At 47.5% G+C, this 23,725-nt stretch overlaps 1 protein-coding gene across 4 annotated transcripts in view; it reads right to left on the bottom strand.

Annotated features, from left to right (window-relative positions):
- The window catches only part of LOC102573871 (zinc finger protein 385C), a 240,369-nt gene that overhangs the window by 129,935 nt on the left and 86,709 nt on the right, over window positions 1–23,725 (bottom strand). For all 4 annotated transcript variants that reach the window (XM_059726941.1, XM_059726942.1, XM_019476479.2 and 1 more), the window contains exon 2: window positions 19,558–19,806. In XM_059726941.1, coding sequence (XP_059582924.1) covers window positions 19,558–19,806 — 249 coding nt within the window. The remainder of the gene's footprint in view (window positions 1–19,557; window positions 19,807–23,725) is intronic.

The following is a 23,725-nucleotide window of genomic DNA, read 5'->3' as shown; positions in this document are numbered from 1 at the left end:
CCACAGGCTGGATCCAGTCATCTGGTGGCCAGACACGTCCTATGGCCCATATTTTGCCCACCCCTGCCTTAGAGTGTGACCGCTCCAAACTCAAGATTGCTCTAACACCTACCAACATCTGAGCAGCTCAAAGTGCAACTTGTAACAAGGCCCCAGCTCAGGTCTCCTAAATCCCTGCTTAGCACCCTGGCCACAACACCATCTTTCCTCTCTGAACAGGCTTTCCCTGGACCAGAGAACTTCTACCCAGGAGCATACCTGAAGGGGGAGGAGAGGGGGGAAGCGGCAACCAGGGTAGTAGCCCTGGACACCATCCTTGTTGCTGGGGGAAAGCAGGGGAGCACGCAAAAGTAGCTCTGCCACAGCAGGAGCTGATCATGTGCCACCACAATTGGCACAATGGCAGCCAGCACTGTCACCCCCCCACCGTGTGTCAAGGCTGCCCCGGGTTCAGAGCTGCCCTCCTACGCCTCTGCTTCCACCTGTAGGAGAGACAGGAGGATGGTACAGTTCACTGGTGTGGGGAACAGAGGAAGGATGAAAGGTTAACAACAGGACCTGAGCAGGGGAGAAGCCACAGCACTTCACTGACTGAACCAGTGCTGTAATGCGGCTGATCTGTAAGCAGGAAGGGGGTGGAGGGAAGAAAAGGCGGGTAAGCTTTTGGGAGGGACCTAGAAAAGGATAAGTTGGCAGCCAAAATGGGTCTAGTGAGACCACCCCCCAGCACTTGCAAGCCCTCAGAGACCTGGCTGCCTCATCCTGCTTCAACAACTATTCCTTTAGGTTCCCAACTGTTCTTTTTTCCTTGAGATCTATAACTAATCCTGTCAGCTAACATTATAATCACAGGCCCACTCAGCCATGCCAGGCAAATGAACGCTGCAAGCGTGTCTCACAGGCCAGCTGTACCCTTTGCTTCCCTTGCCAAAATTTCCTCAAAAAGTCCCCAAAGCAGGGAAGCAATAAATTATTACAGGAATCAAAGGAAGCCAGAGAAGCTCATTTTCCCCTCCAAAGTGTCACCGGACGCCTGCATGCCTTTGTCTTTGCTCAGTTGAGCTTGGGGTGTTGGCATCTCAGGATGAGATGGTTTCCCAAATGTCAGCAAGGGACTTGAGGAGCTGTTACTTTGGGTTTCTGCCTTTCTCCCCATTCAACAGCAGGACAAAACTCATTTGGATATGATGGCAGCCCAGCTCCAGCCCATCACATGGTGGGGCTGGGTTGGGCACAGACAGGGGCCACAGGGCTCTGAACAAAGCACCAGAGCCCTTTCCGCCCTCCTCCCACCCCCGGCTCTGAGTCCAGGGTACCAGTGACCCCCAAATGTTTGGTCTGTGCCAGGAGGTTTTTTTGCTGTATTTGTGCATTGCCACCTGATGCCACCTGGACAGTAAATCTGATCCAAAGAGCAGAGGCTGCAATGTAGAGACATGTGGAGCTGAGAATGATAATTTCAATATGCAGCCTCATTAATGTTTGCAAAGCATGGATGAGATTTCCCTGATAAACACGACCAGATCCAACCCCCCTGCAAACTGATGGGAATTTTTTCTGTTCACTTTAACAAGGGCTAGTGTAGGCCTCAAGTACACACACTACAAATATTACACACTTCTAATATTACACTACAAATATTACACCTCAACACACTTTGAAGTTCAGATTCAATCCCAGCCTTCCAGCTCAGACTTATCACTACTTACCATTTTCAATAGAAAAAGACAAATCCAGGGCTAGCCAGGTTTCTTTAAAGCCAGAATCAGACTTGGTTTGGGGCAAGAGATCCAATTAGATCTGAACCCCAATCTTCCAGGGGTTGCCAATAGGTGGGATAGAACAGAACTTCAGCTGCCTAGCAGCACTGATCTTTCACAGCACAGTAGCGAGGGTATGTTCAGTATGTATTACAGCTTTTAAGGACGCTGTTGGAATCGCAAATTGAGTGTAACTTCAAAGCTTCATTTACCAATTAGACTGTAATCCTGCACCTCTGCATACTGTTTAAATCAATACGCTGGATTACACTGCCAACAAAGTACCACAAACCCTCTCCGGTTTATTAAAGGACAATTAACTGACTCTGAGAATAAAGTGAATTAAAAAATGCAGCTGGCCTTGGTTATGTCAGTAATTAACACAAACACAGACCAAATCACAGAGAACGTTGGGAGAAGTCTGGAGGAGACAGTCCTTGCAACTGAGCTTTGGACTTCTGGGTGCCAGAGTTGTGCAAGAATGGTATTGGACATCATGGGAGAGCCCAGAGCTGTTGAAGGTCAATTCTCTGAGATCTGCCTGCAGGAGAGCCCTGCAGCTGGGGCACTGCTTTGGCAGGGAGCATTCAAAGTGATTCTCTGGACTTTCAACATGTACTGGTCTAACCTAAGGTGTAGACTCAAACCAATGCAAAAAATGCTGCTTGGGTGCTCCAGTGCCAGTTTACGGATGGCTCACTTCTGCTTGGCTTAAGGAGGAACAAGTTTATGCTGAGCCAAAATAAGCCACTCTTAACCCAAAGGCAAAGCATCCACATGACATGTCACAACATTTTTTCCCTACTAGTTTAAAAGCCAATTCAATAATGCCAATGCCTTGATCTTGATCATGGCACAGATGAGCCCTCTGTAAACCAAGGGGTCTATCCATAGCTCATTCAAATGAATAAAAAGAGTCCTGATAATTTCAAAGGTAGAAGGCAGGGTAGATTTGCACCTTATAGGCAAACTACAGCAGAGATACAAAAGCTTTCATAAGCAATAGCTTATGAAAGAAGCTGCTACGCTTCAAAAGCTAAGAAGAATTTCAAAGTCTTCAGGTCAAGCCCTATCTGAACTATTTAATCACAGCACTGTCCCACAGCTGTTTATCCACTTCCATATCTCCAGAGACCCCTGAAGAAGCACCTCACTCCATGGCAAAAAAAATCACCTCTACAATATCCTACTCTCCATACCCCTTTCAATCCTGATCTTGCCAGCAAGGGACAAATGATCTTGGGACTAGAAGATCCATCCTGCAGGAGCTGAACAAGTCCACCTGCCCTCAGTCATTTCATGAAGGCCAAGGTGCCTCAGCACAGCCAGCCACATTGTGCAAAATTCCCTCCCAGGGTATGTGATGGAAGCCCTCAGGCCTGATCTCAACCAAGTATTGGATGATTTCCTTCAGGGTATAACAGTACAAAAAGGTGGAACAGGTGGTATTGAGGAAAGGAACTGTGTGTGATCACAGAGTGGAGGTGCTCTCGTCTGAAGAAGTATTATTATGCTCATTCAATAGATGGGGAACTAAAGCACAGAAGGTAAATGTCTTGCCCAAGGTCAGCAGCAAAGCCTGGAATTGAACTCAGGTCTCCAGAGGCCAGTACTTTCCACTCCAAGTTGCATACCTTGGCCAGAGCTGAAATGCACCATCAGGAAAGATATTTCAAGCAATCCAGTCTAATGTGCTCTGGATTCTTGCCTCCAAAATTTGGGTATATCATCAAGTTAGTACATATCCTTAAAAACCCTGGGTGCCAAGTAGCAGTCATTTGGGACTCTGTCCACAGATTCAAATGGGGGTAGATTTTCTTGAAAGATCAGCTCCCCTTTAAGCATATGCAAAAGCAGCTGGATTTCCAAGAGAGTTTGGCACCCAGAATGCACTCAATGGGCTGAGCTGTGTTCAAAATCTGGGCCATGGTGACTTGCTTTGCAATGTAAGAGACTATTATACTGTTCTTCTACAGCTGGTACTTGAGGGCAAGCATGAGTTCCTATCCCACTCCTGGCACACATGTGGTAGAGTCATCCACTGCAGGGTAGCTATAGCCCCATTGGGATTTATTTTATACAGAGCTCCCAGTGGCCCCATAACCATTGCTTCAGAGTAACAGTGACACTAAAGCTGTCACACAGATTTCTTCGCTCATCTCAAATTTGGCTGCTCTGAAAATGAGCACTGACAGACACTTTTGGTAGCTAATTGGAGAAAGCCTCCCTCTTTCTCTTTGGAAAGGGTAAATAAGTTCAATGCGGCATTTCCACACAGCACGTGATGAAACTGCATTAAAGGGAAGCTTAGATGCAGGAAGACACTTAGCAGGGAGCAATTTCTTTGTGGGAGGGGATGAACTCTCCCTAAGGAGGCTACAACAAACTACCACTCTGGGATCTTTGATGGAGTAAGGGAGCAGCTTCATTTGAAGATCTCATCTGGTACATCAGCGCACAAAGCCCAGTTCCTTTTCCTGGGAGAGATGAAATGCTGAGGCAATCCTGCTAGGGTGCCTGGGATTTCAGGCCCAAGGCAGAGCTCTTTTAAGGCCAATCTGCAGAATCTGAAACAGACCTGGGCTGAGCTGGGCTAGGAAGAGTTTCCTAAGGTTCCAAGAGCTCCAGAGGGTTTTCTGATATCTCTAGCTACAGCCCCGTGTCAAGCAAGCTGGGATAGCTATGTTGATTTGCTCTGATTAGCTGTTATGTAGAAACACATCACCTGGGGATCTGGTCCTGGCATTGAGCCTGCCTATCCAACCTAGCTATCAGCACTGAAAAGAACAGTAAGAAGTTTTTTGTTACTGATTGGTCAGGAAACACCATCCCCACTGCCCGCTACTAGGAAAGAGTCTTCAGTGGTGGGCAGTGGAAGGTCCCTCTTGAATCAGAGGGAAGACTCTGAAAGGGGATCTTGTTCCAGTGGCTCACATGGAAGTTCATTACTTGTTACCTCTAATATTTTCAGCTGGAGGAGACGGGAGCTACTTGATTGTCATCTTGCATCTGAGTGGAAAGCTGAGGAGACTCCTGCTGAAAGTGAGTGCTCTTTCTTGCTGCATTTCAGGGAGATACAAGCTGACAGGGCCTAAGGGTGCCCGCTTTGGGAACGGGAGCATGGACAGCTGCTGTTGATATCCCATGACTTTTCTGGGACATTTCCTTTTGGTAGAGGTAAATAGCAAGAGAGTAAATCCCAAGTCTTCTGAAACACTAGGGATGCAAGTCCTCTCAACTTCAGGCAAGGGCATGGGAAGCTTGCTCTGACTGGCTGATCCACACTCCCACTTAGGTCCATTAGATGCACTCACCCAACTAAATGGGTTGCTGCTCCGCTGCTCTACATACCAGTGCAAAGCAAGTGCCTCACACAAGTGTTATATGTGTACACACTGCAGTGAAATAAGTGTCACCAGAAAACGCAGGGCACTGGAGAATCGGACTCAGAATTTTTTAGTCTCCATTTAATGCTTGACTGGAAAAGATACCAATCAGAACAGAGGGCTCAGCAGAGAGGAAGCAGAGCTATCAGCCTACAGGATCAGGAAATCCAGGCTGGTGCACACAACCTTTCTCCTTTCGAACAGTCAACAATGCATTGCTTCTGTATCAGCATAATTTCTATAATTGCCCCATCACATCCAAGATATCTCATGCTGGGATCTGAGAAAGCATCTTCCAGTCAAAACACACACAGTACCCTTGCCATCACCAGCAAGTATAGGAAGTGAAAGGATGGAGTGTGAGCTTCCTGCTGCGTAAACCGAACTAGCATTTGGTGAGACGTCCTTCCTTTGGCAGCTCAGGAGCACAAAACATGGCTGGAGTGGGACCAATGTCAACACCATGCAGAAAAGTCATTTAGATTTTGGGAACAAGCTGCAGAAAAGTCCTTTAGATTTTGGGGAACATATCCTGGGTATGGTGAGTTCCTGAAGGAGGACAGATGCAAGGGAAGCTCTGACCACTGGCAAAGATAACAAAGGAAAACACTCCAATGCCTGTTGCAGGATAAACAGCAACTGTGGTCTGTACACTGTGATCTGTCTCATCCCAGAGATCCTCAAAATCTATGGTCTAGTTCAAGGGATTCAGCTGCTAGCCTGAGCTATGACAGACCCTACTTGAATTTTCTGGTCTGCCTAGTTTCCTCTTAGGGCAGCATTTGAAAAAGTATTTAGGCACCTTACTCACATTGATTTTGGTGGGAGATGCACACCTAAGGTGTTTGTGGACCTGGCCCTTAGCTACCCTTCCATACAATAGGAAGTAAGGTCACTGCCCTGCTATAGAGGGGTACTGGGAGACTATATAGGCCAAAGATGAAAGTGTGGATATTACAGTGATAAGCAGGGATCCTGATTTTCTCTGATAAAAAAGAATCCCCAATTTTCAGATTTAAAAAAGTAACTCCAAATCCACACTTTTCTGCAATTAAAATGAAACACCACTAGATATATTAGTGGCATTTAATTTTAATAATGGAAAAATGTGGATTTTGGGATACTTTTTTTAATCCAAAAATTGTGGATTTTTTTTTATCAGAGAAAACCAGGATGCCTGGTGATAAGGACAAGCAAGTCCCTAAAATGAACTGTTCACAGGACAAGTTTGATGTGCATTAGGCATGTGTAATAAGCGCAAGCCATAATGAGGCCAAGCCACAGCATGAATGAATGATACCAGCCTTCCACCTACTTGCCTCTGTACCAACACCTTCATGGGAAAAGAATGAGCAACTAGAAATTTCAGCACACATAGGCTCTCTCTCACACTTTTGCTACTTATTGCATCACATGGAAAAACAAAACAAATGAGATGTTAGACCATTTCCCTGCAACATGCTGACATGTCCTATATCCTGCTCAGCTTACCAATGTGTGGCTGAGTAAGTTAAACCCTTGGAAATAAGCCTCCTAACAGAACCAGTGGCAGACACTTAATTACAGCAGCGACTGGGGACTGCTCTAATCCAGTTGCTTCTTCACACATTTTCTCTTCCTTTGAGGGGTCAGACTGACAGCTCTGGAGGCTAGAGTTCTGTCTCTACCTGCACAAAAGCCACCATTGTGACTAATATCAACAGATCCTGTCCAAACCACAGGCCATCTAGGAGCAGAAAGGAGGCTTGGTCTGTGTGGCCCACTTGGACTTCAGCTGTTTGGCTGACACTGCCAACAGACATGCCTGTTAGTCCATGATTTTAAGGCTGGAAGGGACCTTTATGGTCATCCAGGGTGAGTGCCTGAATGGTGCAGGTGGGAGACCCAGAGTTTGGAGGCTGGAGCCATGTGCAAACTGGATGTAATGTTGGTGGGAAATTTGGCAAGAAGAACCACAGTTATCCCAAGTCTGTTATAGGAGACTTGGGGGAGACATGGGGAGACAGTGGGTAAGATCAGATGAGCCCATGAGCTAGGGTGCAGCCATGTGGCCAAGGCTAGCTGTATACAGGTTTGACTGACAAGATTAGATTTGTGTCTAGTTCAGATCTTGTATTAGTGCTTAACATTAGTTAATGTCTCCAGCATTTCACATAGTGCACATGTGACAGATATGGGTACGTGCCTATCCTCTGGGACTGTTCCAAAGCAGTCTAACAATAGATGGGATTTTCTAAGGCACCAAAATTACTTGCAATTGCGGGTTATTTGGGGGCTTTAGAAAATCCCACCCAGGTCGCTACCACCCAACTTGAATATGAACCAGTGACCTAGGCATGAAAGCATTTCTTGTCCCTGTCGCATCTACCTGCACTGAAATTCAATATTCAACAGCAGAGATCTATGATTTACCTCACAAGAAAATTCCCCATGAACAAGTTTAGTTTGGCTGCGGATCTTTCAGGCACAGAGTTAATAAATTGCAGTGGTGCTGATTATTGTGTCTGTTAGCCAAGTTATTCTTTCCAGCGCTCTGTTCTGCAGAACGTAAGTGATTATGGTCTTTGCAGAAATAATCCATCACAGGAGCCAGAGGGAGAGCGTGAGAAAAATCTAGCAGTAACTGTAAAGTGTTAGCTTTGATGTAGCTGCAGATAAGCTGTATGCCACTATGCTGGTTCAGAAGGACTTTCAGCCTTCATCTAACTTTTAGTTATTTTATATGACCTGTTGTCTTTAATCTTCTAATGTTCATACTTTAAAGAAGTGCATGACAGTTTGCTCATTGCTTTTTAAGTAACGTAAGGTGAAGTTTACCCCTGGTACTCAAGGTACAAGAAGCAGTCACATCCCACTCAAGACTTGTTCTAAAGCAGAGGTCAGCAACCTACAGCCCAGAGGCAGGATCCAGCTCACAAAGGTCTGATTCAGTTGGGGTGGTGGGGAAGACACTGATTTAAAGGGGCCACATTAAAGAAGCTGTTTTAAAGCAGCAATTTAAATGGCCCACATTAAAGAGGTGATTTTAAAGCTGTTGTGTTAAAGTGATGATTTAAAGGGGCTGCACTAAGGCCTCCTGCCCTGTGCCTTTGCTGCTGAATTTGCTGTTCTCTATTGGCATTCACCATGGCTTTTAGAAGCACCTGGTAAGCAAAAGCGGGCACAGAGCTGGTAGGGGATCAGAGCAGTAGGGGATTTATGTTGGGGGGATGGGTTATAATTGGCAACCCACGGTAGCAGCTGAGTCACAAGCACTTGGCCCACTGCTCTGAAAGATTGATGAACCCCATTCTGAAGATAAGTGACTTGCACTGGTCCTGTCCCAAAAGACTGATTTCACTCATGACAACAAACAGACCAATGTCACTGGCATCAAAATGCTTTTGGTCTTCTCATTAGGGTCACTGGTTCCCCCAATCTTGTTCAATGCAGGCTGAATTCAGGAAGCAAAGGCAGTTGTATCCATAAAAGTCATTCGTATGAGCTCAATCAGGGCCTATCACTTTTCCAGTCAAAAACCAGCTATGGGTACTGGGAGTGCCCTGGCCAGGGCTCCTTCTTATGGGGATTTATAGGTTGTATTTGGCCTTTCCCTACAATAAGCTTTGCATCTTGCTCAATCCACAAACCTTCTGAACAATGGCCTGCACAGCCAGGATCAGGCCCCTTTGCATGGAAGCTTACAGAGTAAATAATAGGGCTGTGCGAAACTTCAGCAGCTGATTCGATTCGGAGGAGATTCGGCCTGATTTGGTGTCGGAATCTCTGAATCAGAATTGAATCACGACACCCATTAAAAGGTCCAAATCAAATTGGAAGCCTCCAAATCAACTTAGAAAAGATTTGGAAAAGATTCGGAGATTCGGAAGGCAGGTATGCAGGAAACAGAAACTGAGAAGTGGGAGGGGGAAAAGGAGGGGAAAGACTGCTCTGATGTTGACATCTATAACTGGCCAGTGACTGTGATTTTCCTGAGTTTCCTTCCAATCATAGTGCTTTGGGGGAGGGATGTAGAAACAACATATAAGCCTGTGTGAGAAGTGATCTGTGCCTTTTGTGAGCTGTCTCTCTCCTGGACCAGCAGCATCTGAAAGGCTCTGACTTGGTATCTAGTCTCTTGGTAGCTAGCTAGTCCTCTCTTCTGTGTTTTCCCTGACAGTGTATCATCACTGTGCAGGAAAGCACAACATATATTACAGACACACACACACATTTTGCAGCACACCAAACATTATGAAGCGTGCTGGAAAGGCAGGTGCTAGATCTTCTGGCAGGAGAGGGAGAGGGGGCAGAGGGAGAGCTGCAAGTTCCCCCTGGCAAAAATAGATGCACCTTCTTTCCTGGTCGCGATAAGTCTTCTGCTGCTAGTGGGAGCAAGGAGGTGAAAGTGGTGTTTGCACCTGTACCACCTCCACTAACACCAGTAATAACCACCAGCACCTGCATGATAGTCTTCACCCCAATTTCAGTTCTCAGCATAAGCCTTCCAGTGCCAGAGGAGGAGCTGGATCTGGAAGCAGCGGAGCTGAGTGACATAGGTAAGGAAATTCTGGGGAAGGAGGGAGAATCCGATTTTGTGCTCCACACCCCTCCAAGTTCCCCTAGAGGCAGGTCTCTTCTGGAAGGCACTTTGGAGGAGGTTGTAGGGGCAGGTGGCTCAGCTCTTCCTATTGTTGCGCCTCTGCCTGGTGAGGAGGGGGATAAGGCAGGATCCCCACCCTCAACCCAGAAGCAGGTAGGTAGTGTAGTGTGAGATCATTTTGAGGTGGCAGATGATCTCAGGTATGCTACCTGCCAGCACTGACGAAAGCAGATCAGCTGCGGCAAGGAGGTGAAACACTTCACCACCAGGGCAATGCTGCTACATCTCAAGAAGCAGCACCCCCTTCCCCTTGTTCCTTCTGAGCCTGGCACCAGTGGGAGCATGCCCAAAAAGAAGTCCCCCTCTCGCTCCAAAGCCCCCCGTTCCCAAAAAGCAGAGGCAGGCCACCCTGGACCAGTGGAGGAAAGGCAGAGACAAAGTGGGGTGCATTCCCAAGGCGAGCAAGGTCACCCAGAGCATTGGGAAGATGTTTGCTCTGGATGGCCAGCCCTTCTCCTTTGTTCAGGGTTCAGGTGGCCAGCCTTTCTCCTTTGTTCAGGGTTCATAATGTTTCTGGAGGTGCAGCTGTAAGATCCAAGAATGGTGATGGTTCTGTTGTGGGGTGTAGTAATTGTGGGGGTACTAGAAATATGTTGGCAAGTTTTGCATTTCATGTCATGGCATGGTCTGGATCCATTTGGTGTGTTTTGGGTTATAGGAAGTTTGCTTCTGGTGATTAAGTTAGCGAGGTTTGATGCTTGTTTGCATTTACAAAACACCTTTCACAGATGAGCCTATGACCTTCGCTTCATCAGCCTCCTAGATACAAAAACTCATGGACTCAATATAGGCATTGGATTTATGACACACTATAACTTACCTGACATCTGACTCCCCAGGTACCGCTCCACTTTTAACTGCTACATCCCTCTCCCCACCCCTCCCAGCCTGTCTCTCACCCCCTGATGCCTCAATTTACATTTTCACTGACTGGCTTTATTGCGTATCAGCCCAGCCTCTGGCTTCTTTACTATTCATTCCATCCAGGAAGAGCACACACACCAACTGCAGATGCTTAGCCTGACTAGGGGTTTTTAAACCCGAAAGCTTGTTAAGATATATTTCTCCAAGTATCTGAGTTGGTCTAATAAAAGATATCAGATTGACCCAAAGAACCTTGTCTGCCTATGTCCTTAGACCAACACAGTTACAAACTACACCCCACAACACGCACAAGTGATACGAGTTTTGCTTTCAACAGTTTGAGGGGCACTTTCACAGAACCCCCTGCACCTATCTTTTTGGAACTTGGCAGGCTTCATGCCCTACGAAGGGGCTACCATCCCTGCTGTTTGCATCTGAATCGGCAAAAAATTACGAAGTTATAGCTATTTTAGTAATTCCCTATTATAGTCTATGGCTGAATCTCTGAATCCGAATTGGCTACTTGTCGCTTTGCACAGGCCTAGCCAGGTCCACAACTGATGCAGCTCTGCTGAAGTCAGGGGGGCTGCATCAGGGTATGGGCCTATGGGAATGAACAAAGCAAGTTAAAATGAGCAGGGAGTTACTTCAGCTGACACACAGCAACTCTCCCTGTGCTTGCTCTTATCCTGTGCTAAGTTACAGATAAACTGTAGTAATAGCCCTGGTGACCTACTGGGGGACAATTGCCACAGACTGGCTTTCACCTAGTGCAGGGGCAAGGGGAGCATACAGACTCCCATGTGTTAGCTGCTCCACGGTAAATCCCACCTCTTTTAAACTGTCTGCCATTTGTTCATTTGTCCATATACTGGTACTCATTTTACACTGGGCAAAGGTCTGGCCTAAAATCTGGCAGAGGAGAAGAGCATTTCATGTGTAACCGGATTCCAGAGATTTTCATGCCCTTGTTTTAAACCAGAAATGTCGAACATACAGTGCATGGGCTGGATCAGCCCCACAGGGCTCCTGGAGGGGTCAGAAATCTGGGGGCAAGGCCCACTACTGAAACCCAGGGAAAGAAGCCTCGGTGGGGTGTGTTTCAGGGCAGGGGTCAAAAACCAATTGAGTTAACACCTTTGACTCTTGGACACAGATCATCATAGCACCACTGCCAGGTCCAGATCCAGCCCACAAGGAGCCCTGTGGTCCAGATCCAATCCAGAGGCACAAATCAGTTTGATGCCCTTATTTAAAAATGTATGTATGGTATATTTTAGCTCTGGTAGGTTCTGGCATTTGCGGCTGATGGCTGGTGGTGCAGCTGAGGAAAAGTCTGATGCGGGGGGAGGGAGAGGATTACTGGGCATGGAGAATAAATTAGAATTGTACCAATACTGTACTACTGGAGTTCTTCCCTAAATGTGATCAAACAGATTTGGCACAGGGCTGACATAGGATCTTCAACACATCCACAGGCCAGGCGAAGGTAACACAAGCACAACTGGCTTTGCTGGACCTGCTGGCAAGGTCAGACCTGGGACCTACTGTGCTAAAACCACAAGCCATGTCCCACTCATGCCACAGGATTGCAGCAGGCTCACTGATACAACAAAGTGGGTTGTACCAAGTACCTCCTCCCTTCTCACCCTGATCCCTGCCAGCAGGAAGGACTTGGAAGTACCTATGTCTCAAAAAGGAGGACAGACTCCCTTCCTCCCTTGTCTGAGGCAGTCCAGCATCTTCTCTGGCACTTCAGGTACATTACAAAGTTAAACCAACTAGAGTCAGCCTGGGTTCCCAGAGCACCATATTCAATGAACAGTGCAGCAAGGAACCAGGCTTCATGTCAGCTGGTTCCTAGCTCTGATTTGTCATTCCCAGGCATGTGCCCCTCTTGGACTCATGCATCAGGAGGCTGGAAAAGGTTGCTGGCAATGACATTTTTAAACAACCATCAGGAAAAGAAAGGTGATGGGGAAGGTCAGCAGATTCAGATGAGCAGCCCTGATTATGAGCAAACCCACGGAGGGCTGTTCTCCCACACCTCCCCCTCCACTCAGAAGCCCCTGGCTGGTACTTACCACCAAGGAACTCCACTTAACTGGCTCACACTCCCTTGCACCAGCAGGCAGGAGGAGCCTTCCTCACAATACCAAGGGAGAGTGCAAGGAAGGCTTAGGGTGCAGAGGACTTTTTACTCTCAAGAAGGCAGGAGAATCTGAGCTCTGATGTGGGTCAGGCATGATGCAAAAATAAAAACTGCACCTCACAGGCAACAAGATTTCTAGTCTTGCTAGAAAATGTCCCATCGACCTGCCTTCTGCAGCACTGCAATGAGATCAGGACTGAGAATCTGAAAGCAGCAGCCAGGATTCATGCATGAAATTCCCATTAAAATTGCAAGGAACCCTTGGGCTGAGCACAAGTCAACCCCTGCCCCAACAGAGGGCATAACATGGTAGAAGCATGTTATAGCCAAGAGCACTGTGCATGCTGATGACAGGTACCTCAGTACAAGGTGCCAGAGACGGCTGTCAGCTGTGGTAGTAAACAACTGACGCACCTCTTGGAATCTACAATGGATTAGCTTTTTATTAAAGCATCAGTCATTGTTTGTTAGCTCCTTAAAGCAGCAGTCAGGAACATATGATGCATGGGCTGGATCTGATCCTCTGAGCCACTGGATCTGGGAGCCACAGGGCAGCCTTGGGAGCCACAGGGCTTTGCTGCTGCCCTTATCCAGGCTGTGGCTGGGCAGCGAGGAGCTATGCTGGGGCAGGCATCTGAAGGCTGTGCCCTCATTGCCACAGCTTCTCCCTGCCCCCTGCTTTCTTGCTGTAAGGTGGAGAACTGAGCCAGAGTCAGGCAGCTTTCAGCTAAGCCTCTGCTGCTTCTGGGGATGCAGGGGGCAGAGAGAAGCAGCAGCAGTGTAGATGCAACATCCAACTGTCTGGCACCAGCACAGTTTCCCACTTGCACCTGTGCTGCAGCCTGGGAGCAAGGGTCTGGGGAGAAGCAGTGGTAGCAGCATGGGCGCAGTTCCCGGCTGCCCAGCCCTGGTGCAGCTGCCCTCCAGCTTGAAGAGGCAGTCATGCCCCAGCCAGGGAGCAAGGGGCTGGGAGAAATGGGAAAAGTGGTACCAGTACAACTCCCAGTGGCCTGCCCCAGTGCAGGAACAGCAAACCCTCCTTGCTGTGAAATGCCACTAAAGCCACTCAGCCTATGTTAGACTGGAGCCAGGCTGTTCCGGTCCATGGCTTGAAAAGTTTGCTGGCCCCTACCTTAAGCACATGGTTGTATTCATCCAATATCAACTTTCATATCTACCCAGCAGAACTTTTACAATCTTTTCTCTAATGCGTGATGAAGGGTGTTTGTGTCTGAAAGCTTGCAATTAAGGAATTTTTTTTTTCAAAAATCTTCTTGGTCTAGTAAAAGATATCACCTTTACCATGAGCCCTGATTGCTTTTTCCTCTAGACCAATATGGCTACAACCTGGATACCTGGTTGGATTCATGTCATTTTCACACTTCCCTATGAAAGAAGCCCCTATTAGGAGCACAGAAACCTCAAGGAGATGGCACTTAGAGCTTGGGGAAAGCCGACTGGGGTGAAACTGCAGCAAAGTGAGGAAAAGGACAGCTACAAACAACAGGAAAGTGCCACCACTGGCCCATAATTTCCTCTGAGGTGCGGTGCAGTGATCTTAGTGCCTTGCCACCCTTCCCAACATATCCAGCTTCTTGCTTATTTTACTCTCCTGCCTGCGATAAGTGCTTTAATTAGCTGCTGTGAGCTGAGATCTTGGCCCATTAATCCAGCCTGCAATTACCGAGTAATGAAAAGAATGCAAGATACCTGAGTCAGCTTTACCCTGGAGTTCCCTCCTTCCCACAGCACCCAAAGAACAATAGCCCAAGACCTGAAAGCAATTACTGCCTTTCCACAGCCGCAGAGCAGATGCAAGGCAGGCTGCCACGCATCCTAGCATCCTGCAAGATGGCTGGGTGTCCCCACAAGAGCATCCTCAGCAAATGGCAATGGGGTCCTTCAGGAGAAAACACCAGACCTTAACAAGACACAGCATCAAGGAGAAACAGGTGCTGCAAACCAGAACCCCACCATCAGCTTGGCGGGATATCAAAAGCCTTTTGGGTTTAATACATCATAAACCCTGACTGCCATCCTGCTCTGCTGCTCGCTACATGCCCTGAGTTATCAGCTGGCAAGCAGAACCACTCAGTGGCATGAAATGTCCCACACATGTGTGAATGATGGAAGAAGAAATCCCAAAGGATGTCATAAAGTTTATGGAGGTTGGCAGAGATGTCAAAGCAGGGTGTTGGAGTTACCTTCTAATTCCCAACACTGCGCCTATGTTGCCAACCCCAGATGTTAAAAAAATTGCAAGTCAGCCCACTTTTCACCTGCCAAACCACTCAATCAGCTTTAAAATCCTAAGAATAATAGGTCAGCGGCTCTTTATTCGCCCTCTGATTTCTGAGTCCTCAGGGGTTGTGCTTCCACACTTTTCTCCCTGTCCCCCCCCACAAGAACTAGAAACTTATTCTTTCTCTTTAAATGGAAGCTATAGTGAAAAAACATCAGGAGCTGGGGTTTTAAAAAGCCCCAAGTATTGCTGGACTCATGAAGTCAATAGTCGATAGACTTAGGATCTCAATAATGGGAGCAAGGGTGGCTTGATTCAGGGGACCTGTAGCTGCAGATGATCACAGAGTAAGAGCTGAAGCCGTATCTACATAGCAGACTACAAAAGGACCCAGGGACCCTCCTCCGGGGAAAGCAATGCAGTATAAAAAAAAAAAAGCAGTGGGTTGTTCTGCCATCCTGGCAATTTCCAAGTGACCACAAGGAAAGGGATGTAGCCACTGGCAGGTCACAGGATCAGCTAGGTAAAGGGCTTCAGAAGCTGAACACCACCACTAGCTTGCATTTCATTAGCCCTGCAGTAGCGAATTGGGATAAAGGCTTTTAACAGCTCCTGTGCAAATTAGGGGAGACCTATGCCTATGTGAAGAGCATCAGTGCCAGGCTTAATACTCCTTCAGTTCTATTTGAGCTCCAAAGTGATGCACAAGTGGCAAACTGGTGCAAAAGAGGATTTCAACCCTTATGAGGAAAGGCTTTGACCCCATCCCACCACATGGTACAGCCACAGAGGAAGGAGAGGTTGCTTGTTCCAGTAGATTGGGCATCTGGGGACGTGACTTCTATTCCCTGTTCTGCCATTAACATACTTTGTAACCTTGGACAAGTTTCTTCCTCTCTTTGCACCCAAAGCTCTTGTCTTCTACCTTCTCTCTCTTCCTTATCCATAGATCAGGGGTGGGCAATTATTTGGGCCAGAGGGCCACACGGGGAGTTTTGATGAGCTCTTGTGGGCCAGGTCAGCATGGCAGGGACAAAATCAGGAGCAGAGCTGCCACTGGAGGCCGGGGGAGCAGAGCAGCACCCAGCTGCAGCCTCACTGGGAACAGCCCTGCAAAGCTGCATGTGCTGGCCAGGGCTGGGCTGTGGGTACCAGCAGGAGCCCAGTGCAGGCTGCCCTGGCATGACTAGGCAGGGCTTGGCCCCATGTGGGGATGCCACGGGGAGCAGCTATGGGCTGGATTCAGCCCATGGGCTGTATGTTGCTCACTCCCTATTTAGATAAATAGCAATTGGGAAAGAGACCAATTGTATCTGTATAGGGATCAGCCTGGTGGGATCCCAATCTCGGCTGGGGCTTTGGTGCTACTGTGATATATAGTTCTGGGGCCACATTTCATGGGGGATTGTCAACCAGGTAGTGAATTCCTGCATATGCCTGACCCACAGGCTGTGAGCAGTGTGAACTCCTGGTACATGATACTGATGGCACCCAATCCTCCAAATTCTAACAGTTCTGTTCAATTTATGCAACAAGCAATGTTTACAAGCTGCCTTTTGCCGTTTCTAAGCTAATGAATCTGCAACCATAACACAGAAAAAGAGAAACTAGGCAAATGCCAGGAGATAGGGTAGAAGGCAGAGTCAGTCCTGGTCCCACACAGGTGCCTACAAAGTGCAGAGCTAGAGGGCATGACACCTGTTCACAAGAACTCCTCCCTCTCACCTAGGTTACCAAACTTTACCCTGGTCCTTGCAAATCCATGTCACCCCTCATTCCTCATAAAGTTCCAACCTTTCTGAAACTATTTAACTGGAGGCCAAGCTTGAGAGAGATGAATAAGAACATCCTCTTTTTGCAAACAGAAGTCACCCCTCATGAAAGACCAAAACATGCTCACAAGAGACTGTTATCTGCTAATGGCGAGAAGCGTTAAGGGAATGACACATTTTGGATGAGCTGCCAGAAAATCAAAGACTTCATTAGTCAGATTTGGACTTATCAAGCTTCCTTTTTTTTTTTTTTAAACAAGGGCTTTGTCCAGCTGAAGGGAAACATATTCATTTATTGGTGTTGCAAACTGACAACTGGCTAATATGTGATTCTGCACCTCATAGAAAGGCTTGTAATTGAATTATCAAGTGGATGTTTGAGCCTGCCTGCAGGAAGGAGGCTGCATGGCTCTCTTGTGAACCAGAACACGATCAAGGCCTTTAGTAATAATTAGATCAGGGCTGTCCAGCTTCAGTGTGGTTGGGGGCTGCTTGCCACACGGGTCACAGGCCCCCAGCCACGTGCCATGGGGGCCGCATGCTATGCAGGCTCCAGGAACCCCCACTGCATACAGCCTCCCTCTGCTGCACAAGCAGCTTTAGCCCACCCTCCCCAGCCACCACTGCTTGAGTCCCTGCTGCTCTAGCCACATAGTGAGGCCTTACCTCACATCCCCACCACCACTTCTGTGTGGGTGATTTGCGTGACCTGCCCTGACCTCTGCTACTGCAACCATGGAGAAACCCTGCCTCATGTCCCCACCCCTATGGTGTGGGCAGCAAGCTTACTGTCAAGCTGCCTGCCCCAGAGACTCCAGCTGCTACCACACCATCAGGAGCAAAGCAGGGAGTGGAGGCTGTACAGGAGCCCACAGGCCTCACTTTAACACGTTGCAGGTTGGATGAAGCCCATAGGCCACCAGTTGGACAGTCTTGAATTAGATGATGAACAAATCCAGGAACTTGACCATACAAAATAGAGAACTGCTTAAAACTTACAACTTTCTACAACTGCTATACTGTACTATACTACACTTCCCCTTTCTGCACTTCCCCCTTTCTTGACAGAAAGAAGTGTTATCAATTGGTGCTGGCAGCAAGCAGTTTCGTGGATTTTATATTAAATTGCTATCCTGATGGGGACTGCATATAAAGGACATTGCAACATAATATCACAGTACGAGGTCAGATATACACACTCAGCTTCACTCATAGTGGCCACATAAGTATGGAAATGTGAGAAAAAAATTGATGTCCTGTTTGGAACAAGCACAAATGCTGCCAGCTCACATAAGTGATTCTTGCAATGAAAACAGGGAACAAAACTGAAAATAGACTGCCCTCATGGCACTGCCAATGTAGACCTGTCTGAATTAGAAAGGAAAAATTACCTCTTTTAAGTGGACAGCTCCCCATTTGTCTTTTAAGTGAGCTGTTTGTTGTGCAACACATTAAGCAGCAATATCACAGCACACTGCAAATCACTGTGTGCTCAGCATGGGATTCCAGATGAGCTAATAACAGACAACAACCCACAGTTCATGGGCGACTATTTCAGGAATCCTCTTTGACATGTCAGTGCAAATACAATGTGCATAGCTCATGCTATGCAGAGCCAATTGTTGTCACAGAAATAAAAATAGTAAAACTTGCAAAGAATTTTACATATGGATATAAAAAGCCAGCTGTGATGGATTGGAGACATCTGTATTTGCACTTTTAGACCATCCCAGCATGCCTTACAGTGCTTCAAGAGGGACATTAGTTCAGATAGAGGTGAATAGGAAAATAACAAGGGTTAAATTTTCAGAAGTGTCTAAGTCCCCCTGACTTTCAGCAAGACTTTGGCTACTCAGAAATAAGTCACATGTGAAAAAGGCACTGATGTGCTTTTGAAAATGTTACCCTGAGCCTTTAGTGCCAACATCTGAGAGCTTCTCAAATCAGTAGCACCCACCTGAAGTTGTTTCAAAAGATCCACCAGGCAAGAGACTGAAATGAAAAGAACAAACCAACTGCACAAAACAGGTGCCCTATGGCTTGGGCAATACAACACTGGAATCCACAGAGAAGCCACTGACAACCCAACCATGTATTGGTAACCTCATCCTCACCAAAGGTGAACATTACAGCCACTTTACAGGAGACATGCAAACAAAACCAAGGCGGACAATGACCATCTCTTGAAGACACCCAGAGTGCTAGTGACCACTCTTGTGCATGGACAGAAGTAACATGAACGCCCACCTAATCACTGACAACAAAAAACAGCAAACATAAGCCATGTGTTGAAGAGGGCTGATGTAATGGGTCATAGAAGCCAAACCGGCCTGACAACAAGCTCCAGCTAATATGCTGAAAAGTCAGATGTTGAATATCAGCAACAGATGGATGTTCAATCTGAAGCTTCTGGGGGTGGGAGGGGAGGAGGAGAGGGAAGGTCCAAGGCATGCCACCCCTGCCTCCCACCCTGGATTTGCACTTGACTGAGATGGTGGTTTTTCTTATTTGCATCCAATCTACCAATATACAATACAGTTCAGAAAGGAGAGAGGCAACTGCAACCACAACCACAACCTCTGGAGTGCAGGAAATCTGCTTCTTCCGAGTGATTGGGGTATGAGGCATTGGTAATTCCAACCCATGCTTGAAATGGCCAAGGCCCAGGCAACAGTTAGCTCTGCCTCATGCCAGCCCCTCCATCTGGCTGACATCGGCCCCAAGGGGTCAAGCTCCTACCTTGGCTCGTAGGCCCCTTCCCTTTGTTGAGCTGCTTGAGGCGTTTCTGGTGGGACTTGCCATTGTAGTGGATCTGTGCCTGGGCAGCTGAGTTCAGCTGGATATTGCAGACCTCGCACAGTGTGAACGACTGGTGCTTTTTCTCTCGCTTCATGCGCTGCTCTGACTGGCTCGGTGGGCAGCTTGCTGTCTCCACCAGGCGGATCCCATTCTCAGGATGGTGAGAAGGGCTCAAGGGTCGCTTCATGCCTATGGGAGGAAGCACAGACAGCCTGTGAGCAGGTCGGGCACTCAGATTGTAAGGGCACGGAAGTCAGGAACAGACGGGCCAGGAACCACCCAGCACTGACATCTGGTGGGTTCAGGTTGGACAGCTGCAGTCTAAACCCAGTCTGGGTTCCCAGACTGTCTAGATTCTCAGCCTGACTTAGTTTGAAAGAGAACGGGTCTGATAGCACCTCCCTAAAGCAAAAGGGGCAGCATTTAATGGCTCTTTGAGTTACTACATTCGGCAGTAAGCTGTGGAGAGCAGTGCCTTTCCCAGAACTACAATGTGCTCAGGATGGGGAGAGAGAGAGAGGCCCCTGTTCCAAATATTCCTGCCACCAGCAGTGATTCTCAAGCGAATTACGGGACTCCAGACACTCTGAGACCATCCTGTATCCTCTGTGCAAGATCAGGCAAACATGCATTTGGACCTTAAGACCTTAATCTCCCCTATGAACACCTGGCTGTTCAAAAGGTAGGACTTACAGCTCCCCTTGTAGGTACCCTCTGTTGCTTTGCCACATATGTGTGTGCTCCCTTCCATTTCAACTGCTGGGGGAGTTTGGTCATGTTTGATGGAAGTCAGGAATCACCTTTGCTCCACATCCATGCCTGGGTAGGAAGCAGAGAGCCAGCCTAGCAGGGAGGGAAGGAGCCAGCCAGCCCTTCAGTGGGTACATAAGGGGGAGCTAGGAAACTGCTCTCAGAGAGGTGCTGGGTCAACACAATCTCACTGACCTGCTGCAGCAGTGAGAAACTCTGCCCTCCAAGACATAATCAGTCCTGGCTCCAAGGGAGTGGGCTGTCTCCAGCCCTACCCGGGGGCTGGTGAAACATTCATAACTCATGAAATTTGGGCTCAAAGAGGCGGTAAAGACATCCAAGCCCTGTGATCGCGTTACTGCCTCATATAACATGCCTGGGAGCTGGCAGCTGGTGTTTATAATATACACAAACATACTGTACATACTGCCAGAGACAGCACTGGGGGTTAAAGAACAGCTGGACAGGCGGGCTCTGCAGGTCACAAGACAGGCCCCAGCCCCCTGGTAGCCAAATGTGTGATTGACACATGAAGGAAATATTGTAAGGGACCAAATGGCTTAACAGCAGGCACTGCTAGACCAACTGCGGGCCAACAGGGAGAGCACAGAGGTGGGAGCTTCATTTCACCAAATTTTAGTCCTCTGAGACTCTCGTGATCAGCTTGTCTGACTTCCTGTGTCAGGCAGACCAAAGAACCTCAAACCAGTGCTCTCTGCCTTGAGCCTCTTGCTGGCTAAGCTTCAGTTTAGGAAAATTTGGCATGTTGGGTGGAGAGAGTGTGATAAGAAGTCATCTCCTCCTCATGTTTATACATTGCCCAGCACAGCAGAGCCCTGTTTTCCACTAGCCCACAGGGTTCACTTTAATGCCGATAATGATGACTGTATCACTTGAAAAGGCATCCAGTCCTGATCTCAGCATCTGGAGTGATGGGCAATTTGTCCATCTCTTTCAGTGTGATACTGAAGGGTTTTAGAACTACTTTCCTGAAAGACGGTAAGAGTCCTGCTGCCACTTCAGTTTACCTGTCATCACACATCAGTGAAACCCCCACAGCTGGGCTAAATACACACAGTCAAAAAGCCCAAGGCTGAATCGATTCAATCTTTGCAGATTCATCTAAAATGTGTAGATTGAATTGATAAGCAAGTGACCAGACATTCACTTTTGATTCCTGAAATGCAACCACATGCCTGCAGTGGCCCAGGCCAGAAGCTGGGGAGCACTAGAGCACAACTTTCTGCCTGGCTGGAGCAGACAGCCTAGGTCAAGGCTGGCCAGCCTATCCTGCGAAGGGAGGTTTGCAGGGGAGGTGCAAAGCATCCTGGGATGTTGGAGGACTATGCATTAACTTGAATCTGGAGGGAATCTGGGACAGAAGTTTAGCCAATTTAACCTAAATCAGTTAAGTTCAATACTGCATCCATCCAGGTTTATCATAAACTGGTTTCAGCAATTGCAAAAGTGGCTTATATGCACTGAACTTCTGTTGTGTTACAGATTTGAACTGATTTCTGATAACTTATACCAATTTATGTGTAACTTCTATCCCTAGCCCTGGTGTCCTGCCAACACTGCTCTCATTATGGACATAGCTAACTACTATCCAAAACTACTTAAGCCCATCAGGCCTTTCAGCTGCTATCAAGCCCACCTCACTCTAGGCTCAGACATCTTTCCAGCCCTTGATCAAGGGCATCTTCTTGGTTACAACCCTTGCTTTTGACTCACATCCTTTCTAGCTTTCCTGGCAGGGCCTCCTGCCTAGCAGACTCCTGCGCAGTGGAGGTTTGCACCTCACACCTGTTGCCACTTTCCATCCTCCTAACAAGCTCTTCTCTCCCAAGATCCAGCTGCCCTTATATTTCCCACCAGGCTCCATGTCTGGTCACCTGTTCTCACCACAGGCCACCTGCTAAAATTCCTCCCTACCTGAGTAGTGTGAACTAAACCTAGTATTTTTCCTCTTGCTCACCGATGTGCATCTCCATTAAAGTCAATGGGGGGGGTTTGAGCAAGACTCCTTTGTGAGTGGAAAAGAAGAGGTTCTGTAAGGTGATGTTGTTTTAGAGACCAGGGGCAGTGACCAATTTGTCAGGATTGAGAGGCAGTATATTTCTCAGCCAATTACTGGTCCTTTCCTGACCTGACCCTACCCTGGAGAATCACACACAATAAATAGCTTTCTATATAATTTAGGTATCCAAGATAAATCTCAGCAGAAAGGCACCAGGCAGACCTCATAGACCAGGCCAGCTCATCAGGCCTGCTAACCAGTGACAGGGGAACCCACAGCACACACTCTGCAGCACTGTGCGCTCACAAAAGAGCAGTACATATGAGCAGCCTCAAGATGGAGCAAATGCTCTGTTATCTGGGTTTTTTTTTACTTGAGAAGGCAAAAGTACTGAGGTGTGCACACAGTTGGAAGCATCTCTGGATTAAAACTGTCTGGGGTGTTAGGAACACTCCAGCAAAGAGCCCCCACAAAGCTGTGGCTGTGACCCTGTCTTCAACTAGGATCAATGGTGACAGAAGTTTTTCCTCTTCTCCCAAGGACACAAGAGCAGCAACAGAGAGACCCAGAGGGAGCAGTCTCATCTCACCAGCGACTGACCACCCACAATGGCAGGCAGTTAGCCCTGTTCCCCCTCCTTCCACACATGGACTCCTTTGCTGGAATGGAGCTGGCAGGGCCCTCCATACCCTGGTGCTAACTTCCCATTAAAAACATGGCACAGTTCACACTACCTGGAGCGAATGTTTCATGCGCTCTACAAAATCAGGCAAATATTGCTGGCTTGGTTAAGCTCAAACCCTAGTCTCCAGTTTTTCCTTGCAAATATCAGATTTAGTTTTTAAATGAAAGATGAGAGTCTGTTGTACTCATCTGATGACAAGAGCCACGACCTTAGGCATGAGTCTGTAGCATCTGTGCCTTCATGTGTTTTAGAGACATTGGGTAAAATTATCAGACATGCCTATGTGATTTTTAAAAGCACCCATGCAACCTTGTCTTAATGATGGTTTCTCTTGAAAATGGCCCTTACGTAGTTTCGAAAATTTGAGTCAACACCACAGGCAATGACCCCTCCACAAGAGGGAAAAAACAAAAGTACAGGCAGTCCTTGACTTACAACGTTTCAAGTTATAATGTTTCGCACTTACACCGTTTATAAATTGACACCCTGTTTCAACTTTATGATGTCAGTTTCGACTTTACAATGCTTGATCCGATGTTCGCTGGCATGACGTCGCAAGTTCGCTGCGTTGTTCATCTCCCTGGAGAACATCTGTCCAAACTTCCTTGGACACTTTCTTTAAGAAAGCAGACAAGACTCCAGAAAAACCTGCA

This window comes from Alligator mississippiensis, chromosome 4, assembly GCF_030867095.1.
Source record: "Alligator mississippiensis isolate rAllMis1 chromosome 4, rAllMis1, whole genome shotgun sequence".
Classification (NCBI taxonomy): domain Eukaryota; kingdom Metazoa; phylum Chordata; order Crocodylia; family Alligatoridae; genus Alligator; species Alligator mississippiensis.
The sequence above is the reverse complement of the archived record's forward strand: the minus strand, read 5'-3'. Positions and strand labels throughout refer to the sequence as shown.